Source organism: Haliotis asinina, chromosome 13 (genome assembly GCF_037392515.1).
Source record: "Haliotis asinina isolate JCU_RB_2024 chromosome 13, JCU_Hal_asi_v2, whole genome shotgun sequence".
NCBI classification, from domain to species: Eukaryota; Metazoa; Mollusca; class Gastropoda; order Lepetellida; family Haliotidae; genus Haliotis; species Haliotis asinina.
This window is the reverse complement of record NC_090292.1, coordinates 45,494,959-45,517,629: the sequence shown is the minus strand read 5'-3', so window position 1 is coordinate 45,517,629 and position 22,671 is coordinate 45,494,959. Positions and strand designations below refer to the sequence as shown.

The following is a 22,671-nucleotide window of genomic DNA, read 5'->3' as shown; positions in this document are numbered from 1 at the left end:
GGAAATGGATCCGAACATACCATACGACTTATACAACGACCACGAAACAACCGTAGTAACACCAGAAGTGGATGTAGGATACGTGCACGAAAATCCATCCAAACAGTGGATCATGAACGGAGCAATGTACGAAAGGGCAGGATGGAAACAAAAACACGAATACCCAATACCACTAAGAAAACAAAACTCGGAAAAACTAGCACCCAAAAACACGCCTGCCAGCTACGAAATACAATCAGACTGGGACACGAGTAGAAAGAGAGTACAAGTAAGATCAGACACACAACACACAACAACAAATCTATCCTAGCAGTTCCCAGAATACTGCCCGATAGCAAGCATGATGGTGTACCCAATGTACACCACAGCAGGAGCAACAATGACAAGTACCACGGGATTCGTTCAAGCAAGAATAATCTACAGAGCACAGGTAGAAAGGCTGATACAAAACAGAATACCACTCTTCCCGAACTTCAATCCAACACTACAATTCTGGTATTCAGAAAATCACAAAAACAGCGCACAATTCAACACATCAAACGAACAAAAAACAGAAGACGACAGACAACAAAGCCTACATCTAAAATTCGTACCAGGAGACTGGCCAGACCAACCAAGCGTCAAACCAACAATCTTCCAAGCACACAAATATCAGTAGACCAGCCAGGCCTACAGCAAGCACAACAAGCAAGCACAGCATGGGGATTAAAAGAACCAAGATAGGTGCCACAAACAAACACAAATGAGTGACCTTGACCTTCACAAGTTCAAAAAATTTTCTAACGTTCGTATTCGAGATGTAAACTACACAGAAAAAATAAACGTTCGTGTTCGAGATGTAAACTACACAGAAAAAAAATAAACGTTCGTGTTCGAGATAACGAACACGAACTAACAAAAAAAGCATTCGTGTTCTATATACTAGATATAAAACTACACAAAACAAAACAAAACTTTCGACACGGGGGGGACCCCCGGATTCGATCCGGGTTCGTTACTGTACTCATTATCTATTTATAATAACATTCCCTCCCTCGAACACGAACGTTGATACGTATATCTCGTATATCCCACCGGTAAATTTTGATACTTCTTCCATAAGATGTGTATTTAGAATTCAACAACAATTAAGTCAGGACCTGACACCCAGCACGACGGTTCTACCGGCTCCAATGACGACACATGACTCTGATCACCACGGTAGGTGGAAAACCTAGCAGCAACAGTTTTACTGACATTATGAACTTGTAAAGTTCATCAAGCATCAACACTCTCAAGTCGTACACAAAATAATGTCAATTCTGGCTCTAACAAACAGTTATGTGTTAAACACGCAATCGGTAATTCCAAAAGTTACATGTAGACTTTTACGTCATGTTGGATTGTTGTCAGCCATGATGGAATTGTTGAATTGACGTAGCAATGTCCGAGTCACGTATCAACATGATGTAAACATTGTAGATGCTTGACAAGATGCCTGGTGTACATAGTTTACTTTATGTTACAGCGACTCCATCACCAGCAGCAGGCAGCGACATCTTCTCTGCCATCGGGGACGGTGTCCTGGAGAGAGTGAAGCGGATCCTGGAAGCAGGTCACGTGAACATCAACTGTAGAGGAAGGAACAGCTGGACACCGGTAATTGTGGCAACACTGCATGGACACAGGGACTTGGTAAAGTTCCTGGTGGGTAGAGGGGCTGATGTGCCACTGGTGATCAGTGGCGGTAACAACACCCTTCACGTGGGCTGTTATTATAATGGAGACCTGATGATTGTAAAGCTGATCCTGTCCGTGGTGGACGTCAACGTCAGGAACAACAACGGGAAGACAGTGACCGACACAGCGAGAATCTATGGACGTCAGCGAGTGGTGAAACTTCTGGTGTCACATGGTGCACACTGAAGTCAGCGTTGGTATAGACAGAGACGGAGCAGATGTCGTTACAGTCGCTGGCGTGGTGTGTGCCGTTCATGTCTGTCACGATTCATGTGATGTCTTTTTTTTCTTCTTGGTGATCATAAATTAAATTTGTTGAATTCAGACCCTTTGTCATGTTTTGTGTTTCGAACCTCGCATGATCAGGTAAGTAAATTGTGAAATGAGTGTAAACATGAGTGATTGGACGTAAACGTCGTCTGTCTTGAAACAATTCTGTGACAATTTTGTTCTGAGAATCTCTCGAATTCTGAGTGAGTGAGTGAGTTAATATTTAACGTCACATCGGCAATATTGCAGCCATATCGTGACGAGAACATGCATGACAAAAAAGAATATATAGGCATATTATGAACACCCTGTCTACGAAGGACAGTAAAACCACTAGACTATCACAGTTAATATTAAAACTAGTGTGGAAACTTAAATAAAAATATAACAGTATCATTATTTGGACAATAAAATATAAAAACAGGCCATGGATCGCCAACAACAGAGGGTAGATCACCATACCAGGGACCATGGGGACTTACAGTACCTCTGCTACCTGCATTGTCCCTGGCTGGATTTACACCATCCCCTCAGCTGTTGGCGACTGTATGCTAGATTAGCCACAAATTAAAATGACACATATTCTACGATTAAAAAAGTGAAAGATTGAATCTGACTTAAATCGTTTTGGGACTTACGTACCCTCTCAGGAGGACAATAATTTTACGGTACTTCAACCCCCTTCGAGGATACAGCCACTAACAATCTCAGTTGCTAATTCAACTTCCAATCATAAAATACTTATTTATTTACATGTCAGTCAATAAATTCAATTCTTTCAAAAATGCAATAATTAAATGAGAACGTACGTTACTAAAAAGGTCCTTCATAGTTCTTGATTTAAAATAATTGTCCCTTGTGATGGAATATTCAACACAGTCAAGCAAGACATGCTTGACCGTGATTATTTCATCACAAGGGACGCAGAACGGAGGATCCTCACCTTTCAAAAGATATTCATGCGTATACCTAGTGTGGCCAATACGACATCGTCGTATAATGACCTCTTCAAATCTGGACCGACATCCCAAGTAGGTGTAACCAACAAATGGTTTTATTGCATGTAATTTATTGATACCTACTTGGGTGTCCCACTTCTTCTGCATGAGATCACGAATGTAAGATCTAATGGTGGCTTTATAATCATTGTAAGGAATAAGAAGTGGTGATACAGATTTGTTAAGCGCTGCTTTAGCAGCAAGGTCAGCCAATGTGTTACCAGAGATTCCAACATGGCTGGGTAACCAACAGAAGACGATGTCGTATTGGCCAGTTGCAAGATAGTTATAAAGTTCAATAATTTCTATTAAAAGTGGATGTTTACATGCTAGGTTTTTAATAGCCTGAAGGCAAGAAAGAGAGTCTGAATAGATTATGTACTGTTTATGTTTAGGATGTCTTTGGATATATTTAAGGGCTGTTAATATGGCGTTAGCTTCAGCTGTAAAAATAGAACTATTGTCTGGTAATCTAGAAGATATTGTTCTGGATCCAATGACAGTAGCACAAGCCACTGCGCCACCGCCCTTAGACCCATCTGTAAATAAGGATTTATAACCGCAATATTTATGTTTCAACTGATTATATTCTTGTTTGTATTGTAGTTCATTAGTTTCTGATTTTTTAAATGTACTTAATGTTAGGTCAACTTGTGGCCTAACCAATTGCCAAGGAGGAGAAGAAAGAAGACGGGAAGGAGCTATGTTTTCCAGCTCAATGCCGGCCGAAGAAAGAAAGGGTTTAATTCTGTGTCCGAGAGGTGGAACAAGAGAACACTTTTTGTTGTATATATCCTCGTAGAGAGGATTGAAAACACAGTTATATGCCGGGTTAGATTTGTTAGAGTATAGTTTTGTAGCATATTGTAAAGATAATTTTATACGTCGCTGAGTGAGGGATGGCTCATCTGCCTCGACATAGAGACTGTCAACGGGAGAAGTTCGAAAAGATCCAAGACATAATCTTAGACCTTGATGATGGATAGACTGCTTTTACAGGCTCCACCATATACAATGGAACCATAGTCAAGTTTGGAGCGAATGAGTGATCTGTATAAGTGAAGTAGGGTGGTTTGATCGCCTCCCAATTTTGAATTTGAAACCACTTTTAACAAGTCGAGTGCCTTCAAACATTTAACTTTAAGGGATTTAATATGTGGCAAGAACGCCAAGTGGGAGTCAAATATAAGACCCAGAAACTTGGCCTCTTTAACAACTTTAATAAGTGTGCCGTTTAGATACAGTTCAGGGTCCTTATGTGGTTTGTATTTACGGCAGAAATGTATACAGTTAGTTTTTGACTTAGAAAATTTAAAGCCGTTTTCCAAACACCATTTATTTATCTTGTTCAGACACAACTGCATTTGCCGTTCAATAGTATGCATGTTTTTACCTCGACATGAAATGTTAAAATCATCCACAAAAAGTGATCCATCAATTGAATCGTTTAAAACCTTTGATAAACTGTTTATCTTGATGCTAAAAAGTGTAACAGACAAAATACTGCCTTGTGGTACACCCTGATCCTGACTGTAATGATCAGACAGGGTAGAACCCACACGGACTTTGTCTATCATTTAAAAAGTTGGCTATAAATTGAGGCAATCGGCCTCGCAATCCGAAGTCATGTAAATCTTTTAAAATCCCATGTTTCCAAGTGGTGTCATATGCTTTTTCTAGATCAAAAAAGATCGACACTGCATGTTGTTTATTAATTATGGCATCCTTAACAAAAGATTCTAAACGCACTAAGTGATCGACTGTACTTCTGTTTTTGCGGAAACCACACTGAATATCTGTTATTAGGTTATTTGTTTCCAAGTACCAGACAAGTCGATTATTTATCATGCGTTCCATGGTCTTGCAAACAGCTAGTAAGTGAAATTGGCCTATAATTGGAAGGATCCGTATTATCACGTCCAGGTTTAGGAAGGGGAACAACGATAGCATCACGCCACGACGAAGGAAATTGTCCAGATGTCCAAATATTATCAAAAATATGTAACAGCGTCTCTAAGCATGTATCTGGCAAGTGCTTCAGGAGTTGATAATGTATGTTATCAGCTCCTGAAGCAGTATCATGAGCCTGATCAAGAGCAGTATGAAGCTCATGTAACGAAAACGTTTCATTATAGTCTTCCCCATTATCTGAATTAAAGTTAATAGTTTTCTTTTCTTGCTGTTTTTGATGTGTTTGGAACTTAGGTTCATAATTTGACGAGGAAGAATGTTTTGCCAAAGTTTCACCAAGTTTATTAGCAATATCGGTTTCATTAGTTAATAACTGGTTTCCATCTTTAAGGTGGTGAATACTAGATTTGGAGCCCTTACCTTTGATTTTTTGGATCATATTCCAGATATTGGTGTACGTGAATTAATGTTTGATACATATCGTTGCCAAGATTGGCGTTTGCTTTGTTTAAAAGTACGCCGTGCTTTAGCATTTACAATCTTAAATTTATTCAAATTATGCACCATGGGGTGTCGACGGAAATAGTGTTCTGCCTTTTTCCGTTCCTTTCTAGCTTGTTTACATTGATCATTGAACCATGGATTGTGAATATGTGGAACTGCAGAGGACTTTGGCATACACTCATGAGCAATAACATTCATTTCATCACAAAAACGTTGAATAGCATCAGGAACATTATCAAAAAGTTCAGGTTTAAGCCTGTCAACACACAGAGTTTCATATAAACGCCAGTTAGCCTTTTTGAAGTTCCATCTTGATGATGGAGGAACATCAGATGGATTCACAGGTTTTAGTAATGTTGGGAAATGGTCACTCCCACAGAGGTCATCATGAACTGACCATTCAAATTCATTTAGAAGGCTTGAATCACAAACTGATAAATCAAGGGCAGAATATGTTCCTGTGCCAGGATGTAGATATGTGTTCGACCCATCATTGAAAATACATAAATCATTTTCGGAACAGAACTCCTCTAGTATTTTACCTTTAGCATTTGTAGTTATACCACCCCAGAGTGGGTTGTGGCCATTTACGTCTCCCATAATAACACAGGGTTTCGGGAGTTGGTTATACAAATTTTGAAGTTCGGTCTTCTGAAGTGTTGAAGACGGTGAGATATATAAAGAGCATAGTGTGAGTGCAACGTGTAAAGTAAGTCTCACGACAACAGCTTGGAGACCAGTACTAAGAATAATAGGGCTCTGAATAATATTCTGGTTTATAAGGATAGAAGCTCCTCCAGTGGCCCTCTCGCCCGGGGGTGAAAAAGAATGGTAAGCATTGAAATGGAGTAGGTAAAAAGTATCCGTCTGCTTTAAATAGGTCTCCTGCAGACAGACTGCTGATGGAATAAAGTCCTGGATCAATAGCTGTAAATCATTGAAATTATTTTTTAGCCCTCTGCAGTTCCACTGTATGATGTTATAAGAAGAAACTATCTTTTGGGGGGATTTCTTTGGGATCTACCCCGCACCTTTTTGGAGGGCGACGGGCTATGTGCCCTGGGATGGAAGTTTTCTGACACTTCCATGGCCTCAAGCGATCCGTATTTATTAAATAATTTTACAGGATTTTCTGAACCCTTCTGGGGTCTGCCACTCTTTTTTGAAGATTCTGTTCTTGAGTCAGTTTTACTTTGAACAAAATTCTTCGAGCTTGTTTTTGATCGTGATTTGTGAGTTGGCTGAGACAAAGATTGTTCTCCAGATAGAGATGAAGTCTGACTACAGGACTGTGACCCGGCTTTAGATACCACCTGAGTGTTGACAGAAGATGTCAAGGTTTGAGTAGACTGTTCGGGTGCAACGAACTGAGCATTATTTGTTTTAACCCACGTCAAATCTGTCTGGCAATGTATCGACGAGGTAGTTACTTTTGAGGTATATTCAGGAGTTCTTACAACTGATGCAAATGATTCAGTATGTGCTGCAGATTCCACAAGTTTCTTTGCGTCAGAAAAGCTGACGTTCTGGGTGAATTTAATTTTATTGATTTCCATTTGTTTTTTCCATACTGGACACTCTTTGGCGAAAGACGAATGGTTTCCCGAACAATTTGTACACTTTTTATGGTCACTGTTACAGTCTTCTGTGACATGAGTATTCTCACTACAGTGGGCGCATGTAATGGGCTTGGTACAAGTGTTAACACCGTGCCCATATCTTTGACATCTAAAACATCTCAAAGGATTTGGGATGTACACGTCAACTGAAAGATTACAATAACCTGCTTTAACAGACTTCGGAGGATTTGGCGATGAGAAGGAGAACAGATAAGTATTTGTTTGGACCGTTTCATTGTTTCTGCGGATCGTGAATCTTTTAACATAAATCACTCCCTGATCTTTCATCTCAGAAGCAATATCTAACTCTGACATATCAGCAAACAATCCATCTCTGTCTCTGATTATGCCTTTACTGGTATTCAGAGTCCTGTGGGCAGTGATAGAGACGGGAATTCCAACAAATACTTCTGTTGACATGAGGTTCTTTGCTTGCTGTTTTCTGTTGCATTCAACCAGCAGAGAGCCTGAACGCAAGCTGTCTAACGTTTTTAACCTCACCTGCAATGCCATGTATACCCTTGGAAATGGCGAAAGGGTTAAGTTTCAGTGGCGTCTTGTCTACAGTTTCTAGAACTAAAAATCGTGGCCAATAGTCGATTGAGTTGGAAGGTCGTTGGTCGTCATCATCGTTGTCAAGTTGACGTTTATTGCGTTTTTGGGGGGTTTGGTATTCCATAGGTAGTACATATGTTTCATCATCCGAGCTCCCCACCCACCACGGAGTATCACAAAGGACAATGCTAAACACAAGCGGGTCTCCAACTTGCAGCACCAAGGATACTCAGTCGATATACTCCAGCAGAAAAACCAAAAGATTAATTCTTCCACCAGATTGGCCCATGAGCCACCGCCTTCTGGGCATAAGACTCTAGGCAGAATTCATGTAAACAAAATTCAAGTCAGATAATATTCTGAACAAAGGGTGCCAAGACTAAAGTTTAAACAATTCCAAATCAAATTTTGTGCAATTACATATTATCTATGCACAGGGCTTGGCATGACCAGCCGATTGGTTGAACCGGGCCCATTCAACCACCCGTCTAGGTGAAGTCAGGGCCAAAGTGGTGTATTGGGCAATAGGAACACTAGTCCTGCTCCCATGCCCTCAACCACCAGGATCCCCTCCTCCACCGACACAGGGCCGCAACCCACGGCAAACGGGTTGGTGGACCAAATATCCCCCCGGGTCCACTACGGGGGTGTCGGCGAGCTCTTCGCGTTACCCAGCACCCACCACGAGGAGGTGGCTCGCCACGGGTGCCTCTCGAATTCTGAAACATACAACACCAAACTGTTTCTTTACATGTCGCTGTACTCAGTGACCTCAAACTGAGCACAGTTTCACTCAGCTGACGTGGCGCTATTTTGTACAGTGACAGTGACGTCTCACTGCTGTCGATGTCACAATCTTGCACTGAGGCGGCCTGCCGTCTTCACAGCCAGGTTGAGCGACGCAGTGCTGGCTTCATGCCACACAATACAAGCAGTGTCAGTCAACTACCGGGTCGTAGATGGAGGACAATATGGAACAGGGAAGAGGAAATCAACAACAAGTTAAGGAGCATTGCCAACAAGATTCTTCTTATTGGAGTATGGTGATTCAAACGTTAGTACCTTACGAAAAGTACGACAAATCTGACCTTAGTACTAAAGTCAATGACATGTTAAAAAGCATCAACAAAGACTACATCATCGTAGATCACCCAGCTGAAACAAAAACATGCACTACAAACACCGTAGGTCGCGAGAATAGACAAAAACCGTGGGGCGGCGTACACCACCTCCATGTCGGTATCAAAACAACCTTCCTCTATCACATCACTAAAAACTGCGTACGCGAAATTCAACATGCATTGCAAACGAAACTATGCCCCAAACAGACTTCCCAACGCGCATAAAAAATGCGCAACGTAGAAGGATGGCTGAGATATGTCACCATGAACGGTGAGACACGAAACGGAACACTGGCAAACACTCAGAGAAAAAACACAACAACAACAAACAGAAAGAGGGCAGGAAAAATCGCCAAAAAACGAAAAAGAAACAAAAAATGCCCAAAACCTGCAATTTCTCATCAGACTGATTCAAACCCACAATATAAAACAACAGGGAGAAATACTCACGGTTTACAATCAAAACAAATTATCCAAGAGTGAGTGAGTGAGTGAGTTAATATTTAACGTCACATCGGCAATATTGCAGCCATATCGTGACGAGAACGAGTAATTATGAAAGTACAAATGAATTAATAGCACATACGTTGTAAAACCCTGTCGACAAAGGACAGTAAAATTAACTAGGATATCACAGAGTAGAATGTAAAACTAGTGAATAGACCTAAAACAATGTATCTATACAGGACAATACAATATAAAAATGAGCTATAGGTTGCCAACAACTGAAGGTAGATCACCATACTAAGGGCCATGGGGACTTACAGTACATTTGCTTCCTGCATGGACCCTAGTTGGATTTACATCATCCCTTCAGCTGTTAGCAATTTAGACAAATCTAGCCATAAACTAAAAACATTTCACGATTAAAAAGCTGGAAAACTTAAATTTACTTCAAATGTTTTTGGACTTATGTACCCTCTCAGGAGGACAATTATTTTACGGTACTTCAACCCCCTTCAAGGGTACAGCCACTAACGGTTTGAGTCACTAATTAAATCTTCCAATTATAAAATATTTATCTATTTACAGTTCAGTTAATAAATCTAATTCCTTTAAAAATGCAATAATTAAATGAGGGCTAACATTGCTAAAAAGATCCTTCATTGTTTGTGAATTAAAATACTGATCCCTTGTGATGGAATATTCAACACAGTCAAGCAAGACATGCTTGACTGTGATTCTTTCATCACAAGGGATGCAGAACGGAGGATCCTCACCTTTCAAAAGATATTCATGAGTATATCTCGTATGGCCAATACGACATCGCCGCATAATGACCTCCTGAAATCTGGACTGACAACCCAAGTGGGTATAACCAATATAAGGTTTTATTGCATGTCATTTATTTACACCCACTTGGGTGTCCCACCTCTTTTGCATCAGATCTCGAATATACGATCTAATGGTAGCTTTATAATTAGAGTACGGGACAAGAAGTGGAGTCACGGATTTTTTGAGTGCTGCCTTGGCAGCAAGATCGGCCATTGTGTTGCCAGAAATGCCTACATGGCTGGGTAACCAACAAAAGACGATGTCGTATTGGCCAGTAGCAAGATTATTATACAATTCAATTATTTCTATTAAAAGTGGATGTTTACATGACATGTTTTTAATTGCCTGGAGGCAAGAAAGAGAATCAGAATAGATAATATACTGTTTATGTCTGGGATGCCTTTCAATATATTTAAGAGCAGTTAATATTGCGTTTGCTTCTGCTGTGAAAATAGAACTATTATCTGGTAATCTGAAAGATATTGTTCTGGATGCAATGACAGTGGCACAAGCCACTGCGCCACCATCCTTGGACCCATCTGTAAATAAAGATTTGTATGTATTATACTTACTTTTTAATTGATTATATTCTTGTTTATATTGTAATTCATTTGTTTCTGATTTTTTAAAACTTGTCAGTGTTAGGTCAACTTCGGGTCTAACTAACTGCCAAGGTGGAGACGAAAGTAGACGGGAAGGAGATATATTGGCTAGCTCAATGCCGCAAGCAGACAGAAAAGGTTTCACTCTAAGTCCCAGAGGCGGAACAAGAGAAGATTTTTTATAGTACTGATCCTCATAAAGAGGATTAAAAACACAATCAAATGCAGGGTTGGCTTCATTAGAATATAATTTTGTTATATACTGTAAGGAGAGTTTTATACGTCGTTGAGTAAGAGATGGCTCATCGGCCTCAACGTAAAGACTGTCAATGGGAGAAGTTCTAAATGACCCAAGACATAGTTTTAAACCTTGATGGTGGATAGAATCAAGTAGTTTGAGGTTGCTTTTACAGGCTCCGCCATAAACGATGGAGCCGTAATCAAGTTTCGAACGGATGAGCGATCTGTATAAGTGGAGTAGGGTAGTTTGGTCTCCTCCCCACTTTGAATTGGAAACAACTTTTAACAGATCAAGTGCCTTCAGGCATTTAGTTTTAAGGGATTTAATGTGGGGTAGATGTGAGTCGAAAATAAGACCCAAGAACTTGGCCTCCTTTACTACTTTGATGGGGGTGCCATCTAAAAATAGTTCTGGATCTTTATGCGGTTTATACTTTCTGTAGAAATGCAAACAATTAGTTTTTGTCATAGAGAATTTAAACCCGTTTTCAAGTGACCATTTTTCAATTTTATTGAGACAAATTTGTAATTGCCTCTCTATTGTATGCATATTCTACCTCTACAAGAAACATTAAAATCATCCACAAATAGTGATCCATCTACTGAATCACTTAAAACCTTAGAAAGACTATTGATTTTAATACTAAACAAAGTCACAGACAAAATACTGCCTTGTGGAACACCCTGATCTTGATGAAAATAATCTGAGAGGGTTGATCCCACACGTACTTGAAACTGTCTGTCATTTAAAAAATTGGATATACACTGAGGCAAGCGACCTCTCAACCCAAAAGAATATAAATCTTTCAAAATACCATGCTTCCAAGTAGTATCATATGCTTTTTCGAGATCAAAAAAGATTGATACTGCATGTTGTTTTTTAATGAAAGAATTTTTTACAAATGATTCCAAACGAACCAAGTGGTCAATTGTGCTTCGGTTTTTACGAAAACCACATTGTATATCAGTAATCAGATTGTTGGTTTCCAAAAACCAAACTAAGCGATTATTTACCATTCGCTCCATGGTTTTGCAAACACAGCTAGTTAAGGAAATAGGTCGGTAATTTGATGGATCTGTATGATCCCTCCCAGGCTTTGGAATAGGAACAACTACGGCGTTCCGCCATGAAGGGGGAAAATGTTGTGTTATCCAAATATGGTCAAAAATGCCAAGTAACGTTTCGAGACATGATTCAGGCAAGTGTTTTAAGAGTTGGTAATGGATATCATCAGGTCCTGTTGCAGTGTCGTGAGCCTGTGATAGCGCAGTATGAAGTTCATGTAATGAAAATACCTCATTATAATCTTCACCATTATCAGATTTAAAATTCACTGGTTTCTTCTCTTGGTGTGTTTGATAAGTCTGGAATTTTGGATGATAATTTGAGGAGGACGAATGTTTAGCCAAAGTTTCACCCAACTTGTTTGCAATATCATTTTTTTCAGTTAGTATGTTATTATCATTTTTGAGATGCTGAATACTACTGGATTTGGAACCCTTGCCTTTAATTTTTTGGATCATATTCCATACCCTTGACATAGGAGTACGGGAATTTATTTTGGAAACGAAATTTTTCCAAGTATGACGTTTAATGTGTTTAAACGTTCGTCGAGCTTTAGCGTAACTGATTTTTACATTATTTAAGTTATGAACAGTGGGATGAAGACGAAAATATTTCTCTGCTTTCTTCCTCTTTTTCCTAGCCTGTTTGCATTCATCATTAAACCATGGTTTACGGATGTGCGGATTTACAGAGGACTTATGAATAGTTTCATCAGCTATATGTTTCAGTTTGTCAGAGAACATTTTAATTGGATCAGGTACATCCATGAAAAGGTCTGATTTAAGTTCCTTAAGGCAGATGGCCTGAAATAATGGCCAATTGGCCTTTGAAAAATTCCATCTTGTTACAGGCGGATCATCGGAAGGGTTAATTGCTGTAAGTACTGTAGGAAAATGGTCACTACCACAAAGATCATTATGGACTGACCATTCAAACTCATTATAAACGTTTGAATCAGTGAGTGACAGGTCTAAGGAAGAATATGTTCCCGTTCCAGGATGTAAATATGTGTCAGAGCCATCATTGAGTATACATAAATTATTATCAGATATAAACTCTTCAAGAACTTTCCCTTTACTGTTGGCATCAGGACTTCCCCATAATGGGTTATGACCATTGAGATCACCCATTATGATACAGGGTTTTGGTAATTGGTTATACAAATCTTGAAGATCATTCTGATGGAGAATGGAAGAAAGGGAGATATACAAGGAACAAAGAGTAAGGGTTATATGTAAAGTAAGACGAAGAGGAACAGGGCTATGAATTATACCATGTCTCACCAATATGGAAGATCCACCAGTGGCTTTGTCACCAGGGGGTGAAAAAGAATGATAAGAATGGTATTTACGCAATTCGAACTTATCATTTTGTTTCAAGTATGTTTCTTGAAAACTAAATGCTGATGGTTTAAAATCCTGTGCTAATAACTGTACTTCATTAAAATTTGTCCTAAGTCCTCTGCAATTCCATTGGATTAAGGAGTTACTGTTCATTTTATAGCAGGTGGTAGTACTGGGGACCGACTTTTCCCCTTCCGAGGCGAACTGCTTCTATTTCGCGCACGGGGATGAGGAGAGACGTCCATGTCTTCTAACAGTTGAAACTTGTTATAGATTTGTACAGGATCACGTGATCCCTTTTGTACTCGATCAGTTTTTTGTCTGTAATCCACTTTTTGACAAGGATTTTTCACAACAGGAGATACTGTCTGTGATTCAGTCTGGCAAGCTGATGTTGCATGGTGTTTATCAACAGTAGAATCTGATGCAATTAAAGTGTGTTTGTCAGCTTCAACCCAGGTGAGATCAGTCTGACATGCAACTGACAGAACAGACTTAGTATTGGGGCGAGCAACAACTGTAGAATATGGTACACCCGATGACTGAGGGGAGGCTACATTAACTAAACGTTTTGCCTCATGATATGTGACATTCTTTTGGATTTTGATTTTGACAATTTCATATCCACGTTTCCAGACATGACTTTGACGAAGACATATGATCTCCAAGACAATTGACACATTTTGGAGAAGACAAACAGTCAGAACCTTCATGATCATCTTTACCACATCTATAGCATGTTGCACGATTTCTGCAGGATTGGGCACCGTGACCAAACTTTTGACACTTGTAACAACGAAGTGGGTTTGGAATATACTGTTCCACTTCGATGTTACAATATCCAGCTTTTATGTACTTTGGGTGTTGGGGTTGAGAAAAAGAAATTAAGTAGGTGTTGGTATTCAAAGTTTCTCCATTTTTCTTAAACGTGAATCGTTTAACATGAGTGACTTCTTGGTGTTGCAGTTCAGTAACTATTTCCTTTTCACTCATGTGGGCAAGCCAGCGGTCTCTGTCCCTCAAGATGCCTTTGCTACTGTTCAAAGACTTGTGAGGAGAAACTGAAACTTGAGTATTTGCAAGCTGTTTTGTGGCTATGAGGGTAGCTGATTGTTTTGCTGTTTTACACTCTATGAGGAGAAACCCTGATCTAATTTTTCTGACAGCTTGGACATCACCAACAAGTCCATAAATTGCTTTTGATGTGGCAAACGGATTTAGCTTGAGTGGTTCACCATCAGTCGAAGATACAACCAAGAATCTACTCCATGTATCTGGATATCTGTTTGTGATATTTTCATCATCAGAGGACAAACACTCATCTAGTGCTCGTTTGTTTTTTTGGTTGAGCCATGGTTAATAATAGAAAGTTCACCATTCCAGCTCCCCACCCTCCACCGAGTATCACATGGACAATGCTATACACCAGTGGGTCTCCGACTGGTAGCACCAAGGATACTGAAACGGTATACTCCAGCAGAAGATTAATAGAAAATTAATCGATCTACCAGATTGGCCCATGAGCCACCGCCTTCTGGGCATTAGACTCTAGGCAAAGTTGATAACATCACTTTTCAAATTTACAAGTGCTATATGAGTGAAAAGCCAAGACCTAAATTGAAACAATATAAAATCAAATTTGTACAATTACATAATCCACGCAAAGGGCTTGGCATGACCAGCCGATTGGTCGAACCGGGCCCATTCGACCACCCGTCTAGGCGAAGTCAGGGCCAAAGTGGTGTATTGAGCAACAGGAACACGATTGCAGGCCCCTATTGCCCTCAACCACCAGGATCCCCTCCTCCGCCGAGACAGGCCGCAACCCACGGCAAACGAGTTGGTGGACCAAATATCCCCCCGGGTCCACTACGGGGGTGTCGGCGAGCTCTTGGCATTACCCAGCACCCACCACGAGGAGGTGGCTCGCCACGGGTGCCAAATTATCCAAGAAAGAAAGCACTCAACTATTTTCGATAATAGCAGGCGCAAACTACAACACTGAAGGCCATGGCCTTAGAATGCCAGAGAACGCAAACACTGAGCTTCGACGAGCTCATGAACGAATACGAAAACAACAACACGACAGACACCAACAAATACGAAACTGTTGAAACCAGTACGCAAATTTTCAACAAAATAGCCAAACACAACGGATGGGACAAAGACCAGTTCTTAGAAGAACTGAGTTCAGTGCTAAACAAAAAAACAAGAAAAACACGTTTGTTCTATTAGGCCAACCCAATAGCGGTAAATCGCTGCTAGTGCGCAGTCTCATTCCGATAACACGCTTCTACGCGGAGGTCAAAATGGGAAGCTGCTACAATTTTGTCTGGCAGGACTGCGTCGATAAAAATCTGATACTCATAGAGGAACCATACATAGCCGATGACGCTCTAATGGAGGAATGCAAACTCATCTTCGAGGGCGCAGAAACTATGGTTCACAAAAAAAATCAGGGAGACACCCTACTAAAACGAACGCCCGTACTTATCACAACCAACAACAGCATCACGAAATATTTTCCCATAGCCAAAACAGCCATAGACGCCAGAACTTACCAATACAAAGCCAAACAGGCCCCATTCCTGAAACATGTCACAAAACAACTCAATCCAGGAATGTGGCAAACACTCTTTCATGAAATGGAACAAACAAAAAAAACAAGAGCTCTGCATTATACTCGATGACAGTTTTGACCAAGAACTATTACAATTACCACAATACACACAAGACGAGACGATAGTTGACTTGGACGAACTGAGCGACGAATCGCCAGAAACAGTATGGAATCGAGAAAGCAATGCTCCTATCTGTACTCCCGTTTCCAGGTGCGAGACGAGCCGCCAGTCGGACACCAGTCGGACTCCCATCGTGCCGAACAACACACCTCAAGCTCCCAGAAAGGTGGTGTCAACAAAACCACGACAACTGCGAAGAAGAATTCTGGATCATGAAAACGAGCAAAATGACGAGAGACGAATTAGAAGAAAGCGGGATATACGAGATACTGATCCTGGACAAAGCGACTATTCTGTTGCCGACGTGTTCTACTCGTCCTCTGCTCATGCAGTACAGCAAGCCAAGCGACCAAGGACATTTCAAGACAACCACCTTCAAGAAACACATAGCGTGGAAGTTCAGACAGTACCTGGAAGAAGTCGAGAATATCAATCAAGCCCTGAAGGAAGCGGCAGAAATGGTGAAAGAACAGGAAAAAGTCCGACTCCAGATAGCAGCAGCACCACCAACCAAGAAACAGAAAACCACGGACAGAGTACTATGGTAAAAGACGTAGAGCTCGTAACAACGTTGAAGCTATTCGACGAGCAGTGGAAATTCGGCAGAAACACCAACGCTCCAGCAAAAGGCAGACTATGGGAAGACTTCAATGACGAAGAAAAGAACTTTTATAAACATGTGCTAAACCTACTACGACAACACGAAGACAGAACAAAAGGAGAAGTTACATCCCTTCACGTCAACGAACAAGACACTATCGCTGAAATCTACACCAAACGTCGCAGAAGTTGTGACTATAACGACACGATAATGACGAGAGGATGCCACTCCGGCCAGATCAAGTGTTGCAGATGCGACTGGACCATCATGGACCATGACCATGTCAAGTGCCAAGAAGATCCGGACATAGACTATGTCACCGACAAGTTCGGGATCGAACACATGTTGGTATTACATTGAACTCTTCGCATTCTCGAACATTCGTGTCTCGAACACTTGTAACCTTGAAGTTTGAGGTGATTGATTGTTAAAAAAATAAATAGTTATCTCCCCTTCAAACCTCGTTTTCAATTTAGCAGAGGACTTCCGGCAGCCATATTGGACGAACAGGTAACGGTCACAGGTTTGAAAAATGAGTATAAAATTTATAGGTAGAAGGAGAGGCAGACTCAACGTTAGAAGTAGGAGACCTAGTATAGTACTACGTATAAGAAAAAAAAGACCATTAAAACACTTCAGCTCGCACGGGAACTGGAACAGACAAAGGTTTGGAAGATGAGTTAATGCAAAAGGGGAAGAAGTAACACCAAAAACGCAAGGAGAGGCATGGTACCCGATAACAAACGCACCCATAACACAAACACCGTACACAGGATTAACTTCGACAAGATGGCCCATATGACAGAGACTAAACAAATCATGGCAAAACGTAAAACAAAGATGGGAAAACATAAAAAACAAAAGAGCAGGATACCAAATAATAAGTAACGACGGAGACATAGAATTAGCAGAATTCACGAACCCGTACAATGAAAAAAGACCGACACCATCATTCAGAAAATGGTTGAAAGGTACTACAGAACAAAGAAGACATTACGAAAGAATACAACTACACAAAAACAAACCAGATTGGTCCAATCCAACAAGAGCAAATAACCCAGAATACATACACAATCTATACAACGCACAAATAGAAAGTCAGTTGTTCAACCAACACTTACCAGACATGGAACCCACAGACGACCTCATGTGGAATTTTGACGAAAATGAAAAAAAATGGTTCTTCATACAAAACATTGACGAAGAATACCAAGACACGGACTTGTTAGAAAGACCGGTCATAAAACACAGAAAAGCACAAATTAGGAGATGCGGAACACCGAGTCACGAATACTTAACAAGACACAAAGAAAGATTCAATTACAAAGGAAACCTAAAAGCAGAAGCACACAAATACGACAAAACACTAGGAAACATAAAAGGATTCGCAAAAAAACAAGGCAAAGGAGTAGTCAAAACAACAACAACAAAACTATCAAACATAAAAGACTGGGCAAAAAACAATGAAGGATCAATCAGAGACAATCTAAAAAAGGCAGGAGAAAAAGCAGCAGACTTTGACTACAGCGTAGCAAGAGCGAAGGGCCATTAAAAAAAATAGTGGAACAAATAAATCCAAATCCAACTCTGAACGACAAACAAATAGACACAAAAATAAAACAACTAAAAAAAGAAATAAAAAACCTACAAAAACTGAGAAATAAAAACCACGAAACAAAAACACCAACTGGTTTAACTTTAACACCACAGATACCAGATCCACCACAGTCCTCAGGCAACATGAGAGGAAGCAACACACAAACACAGGCAGGAACAGGAGCAAAAGATCACGGTGCAACAGCAACCGACATCAACAGGGGAGCAGGAGCGAACGTCAACGCAGCAGCAAACAGACCCTTCAACAATCCAGACCACCAAAGATTTCAAAAAGTAACAAGAACGTACGAAAAAGCTTACATAGTCACAATACCGATATACACTGAAAACACATGTGAGTACTACAAAAACAACCTACAAAAAGCCGTAAAGGACAGAACAACCTGGAAACAACACGGAAGCTGGACAGACGCCCAGGCAACGAAGGGAATACAACCAGACGAATACAAACCAAACAACGACGACACGGTGAAAATAGAATGGGCAAGTCCGCTATCCTACATACCGTACAACAAATGTGCACATCAATGACACCGGCCGACATGAGAGAATTCGAAAACTTGGCACTAAAATACAGAGTCATAAATTACGGATTCGAAATGACAGGATTCCAAGGACACTTCGAGGCACCGGGAACGAGAATGAATCAACCCAGACAAGGAATACCACAAAACTTTCAACTGCTACTAAACTTGGATCAAGACAACAGTTTAACACCCTTAAACATTTCAAACGGAGTCAGCGAATTAGATCCAAACGACACCTGGTACATAAACGGAAGAAACAACATATACGACCGAGGAACACACAACGTGGAATTCACGGAACCAATGCCTCAAGACCCCAAAGAAACAATACTACCAAAACTGATCATAGGGGGAACGTTCCTTAAACAATGGCTCATAGAAAACACGGTATCCCAGGAAAAAAGTAGATTTCGAAACAACCGTAGTAACACCAGAAGTGGATGTAGGATACGTGCACGAAAATCCATCCAAACAGTGGATCATGAACGGAGCAATGTACGAAAGAGCAGGATGGAAACAAAAACACGAATACCCAATACCACTAAGAAAACAAAACTGGGAAAAACTAGCACCCAAATACACACCTGTCACCTACGAAATACAATCAGACTGGGACACGAGTAGAAACAGAGTACAAGCAAGATCAGACACACAACAACAAATCTAGCCTACCAGTTCCCAGAATACTGCCCGATAGCAAGCCTGGTGGTATACCCAATGTACACCACAGGAGGAGCAACGATGACAATAACCACGGGATTCGTTCAAGCAAGAATAATCTACAGAGCACAGGTAGAAATGCTGATACAAAACAGAATACCACTCTTCCCGAACTTCAATCCAACACTACAATTCTGGTATTCAGAAAATCACAAAAACAGCGCACAATTCAACACATCAAACGAACAAAAAACAGAAGACGACAGACAACAAAGCCTACAACTAAAATTCGTACCAGGAGACTGGCCAGACCAACCAAGCGTCAAACCAGCAATATTCCAAGCAGACAGACAAATTCAGTAGACCAACCAGGCCTACAGCAAACACAAAACGCAAGCACAGCATGGGGATTAAAAGAACCAAGATACGTACCACACACAAACGAGTGACGTTTCTAACGTTCGTGTTCGAGATATAAACTACAAGAAAAAATAGACGTTCGTGTTCGAGATATAAACTACAAGAAAAAAATAGACGTTCGAGATATAAAACTACAAGAAAAAAATAGACGTTCGTGTTCGAGATGTAAACTACACAGAAAAAAATAAACGTTCGTGTTCGAGATATAACGAACACGAACAACAAAAAAAAAACGTTCGAGTTCTATATACTAGACCAATAACTACACAGAAACACTAAAGGAAAGTTTCGATACGGGGGGAGCCCCCGTTTCGAGCCGAGCCGAGACTGTACCCATTATCTATTTATATACCTAGAACGCGTATAAAAATATTGATATCTCGAATATCGCTCCCTCTCAGGAGGACATTAATTTCACGGTACTTCAACCCCCTTTGAGGGTACTGCCACTAACAATTCAAGTTACTAATCTAAACTACCATGAATTAAAATGCAGCTATCTACAGAACATAATAATCAAAATTCAGTTATCAAATCAATTTCTTTTAAAAATCCAAGAATTAAATGAGAACTTACGGTGTTAAAAAGATCCTTAATTGTTTTTACATTGAAATATTTATCCCTTATGATCGAGAATTCAACACAGTCAAGAAAGATATGCTTTACCGTGGTTCTCTCATCACAAGGGATGCAAAACGGAGGATCCTCACCTTTCAATAGGTATCAATGATTATATCTGGTATGGCCAATACGACATCGCCGCATGATTACCTCTTCAAATCTGGACTGACAACCCAAGTAACCAATATACGGTTTTATTTCATGTAATTTATTTATACCTACCTGGGTGTCCCACTTCTTCTGCATCAGATCACGGATGTAAGTTCTAATGCTAGCTTTATAATAACTGTATGGAATAAGAAGTGGTGTCACAGATATGTTGAGTGCTGCCTTGGCAGCAAGATCGGCCATTGCGTTATCGGAAATGCCTACGTGGCTGGGTAACCAACAGAAGACGATGTCGTATTGGCCAGTAGCAAGATCATTATACAACTGAACAATGTCAATTAAAAGTGGATGTTTACAAGAAATGTTTTTAATAGCCTGAAGGCAAGAAAGAGAGTCGGAATAGATTATATATTGTTTACGTTTAGGATGTCTTTGAATATATTTAAGAGCTGTTAGTATGGCGTTAGCTTCTGCTGTAAAAATAGAACTCTTATCCGGTAATCTAGAAGATGTTGTTCTGGATCCAACGACAGTGGCACAAGTCACAGCGCCACCGCCCTTGGACCCATCTGTAAATAAGGATTTATAATTGCTATATTTATGTTTCAATTGATGATATTCTTGTCTATATTGTAGTTCATTAGTTTCTGAGTTTTTAAATGAAGTTAATGTTAGGTCAACTTGTGGCCTAACCAACTGCCAAGGAGGAGAAGAAAGAAGACGATAAGGAGCTATATTTTCCAGCTCAATGCCGGCCGAAGAAAGAAATGGTTAAATTCTATGTCCTAGAGGTGGAACAAGAGAACATTTTTTGTTGTACAAGTCCTCAGAAAGGGGTTTAAAGACACATTTACAGGCAGCGTTGGACTTATTGGAATATAGTTTTGTTATGTACTGTAAAGCTAATTTTATATGTCGTTGGTCAAGAGATGGCTCGTCAGCTTCGACGTAGAGGCTTTCAATGGGTGATGTTCTGAAAGAGCCAAGACACAGTCTTAGACCTTGATGGTGGACAGAAAGTTTAAGGTTACTTTTGCAGGCTCCACCATATACGATTGAGCCATAGTCACGTTTAGAGCGGACAAGTGATCTGTATAAGTGAAGGAGAGTAGTTTGATCACCTCCCCATTTTGAATTAGAAACAACCTTCAGCAAATCGAGTGCCTTCAGGCATTTTGTTTTTAGGGATTTAATATGTGGCAAAAAGGTCAAATGTGAATCGAAAATTAGACCCCAAAACTTAGCTTCCTTTACAACTTTGATGGGGCTGCCACGTAGAAATAGTTCTGGGTCTTTATGGGGTTTGTATTTACGGCGAAAGTGTATACAATTGGTTTTGGATTTAGAAAATTTAAACCCGTTTTCAAGACACCATTTATTTATTTTGTTTAAGCACAATTGCAGCTGCCGTTCAATAGTATGCATATTGTTGCCCCTACAAGAAATGTTAAAATCATCCACGAAAAGTGATCCATCTACTGAATCATTTAGAACCCTGGATAAACTATTGATCTTGATACTAAAAAGTGTGACAGACAAAATACTGCCTTGTGGGACACCCTGATCCTGATTATAATAGTCAGACAAAGTTGAACCTACTCGGACTTGAAATTGCCTATCTTGTAAAAACTTTGATATAAAAAGGGGTAAGCGACCCCTTAAACCAAAATCATGTAAATCCTTTAAAATGCCATACTTCCAAGTGGTATTGTATGCTTTCTCTAAATCAAAGAATATCGACACTGCAAGTTGTTTATTTATTATAGCATTTTTAGCAAAGGATTCTAAACGTGTGAGTGAGTTAATACTTAACGTCACATCGGCAATATTTCAGCCATATCGTGACGAGAACAGATTGGAAATTGAAATGGGAAATGTGCATACTATAAAAAAAAACTGTCGTCAAAGGACAGTAAAATAACTAGAGTATCACAGCTACGGATAAAATTAGTGTGGAGCGGTAAAACTGATAGAACTATTTGGACAAGACAAGATAAAACACGGGCTATACGCATCACCAGCAGCTGAAGGTAGATCACCATGCCAGGGTCCATGGGGACTTACAGTACCTTTGCTACCTGCATGGACCCTGGCTGGATTTACACCAGCGCTTCAGACACTGGCGATGATAGGACAATTTAGCCAGAACTTAA

General features: G+C 40.2%; 1 protein-coding gene across 1 annotated transcript; it reads left to right on the top strand.

Annotated features, from left to right (window-relative positions):
* The first annotated feature begins 1,172 nt into the window (after positions 1 to 1,172).
* Positions 1,173 to 1,905, top strand: LOC137259582 (sex-determining protein fem-1-like). Its single transcript, XM_067797204.1, has 2 exons — positions 1,173 to 1,200; positions 1,508 to 1,905. Exons 1-2 carry the CDS (start codon positions 1,173 to 1,175, stop codon positions 1,903 to 1,905), a joined length of 426 nt encoding a protein of 141 aa, XP_067653305.1.
* Positions 1,906 to 22,671: the final 20,766 nt, after the last annotated feature.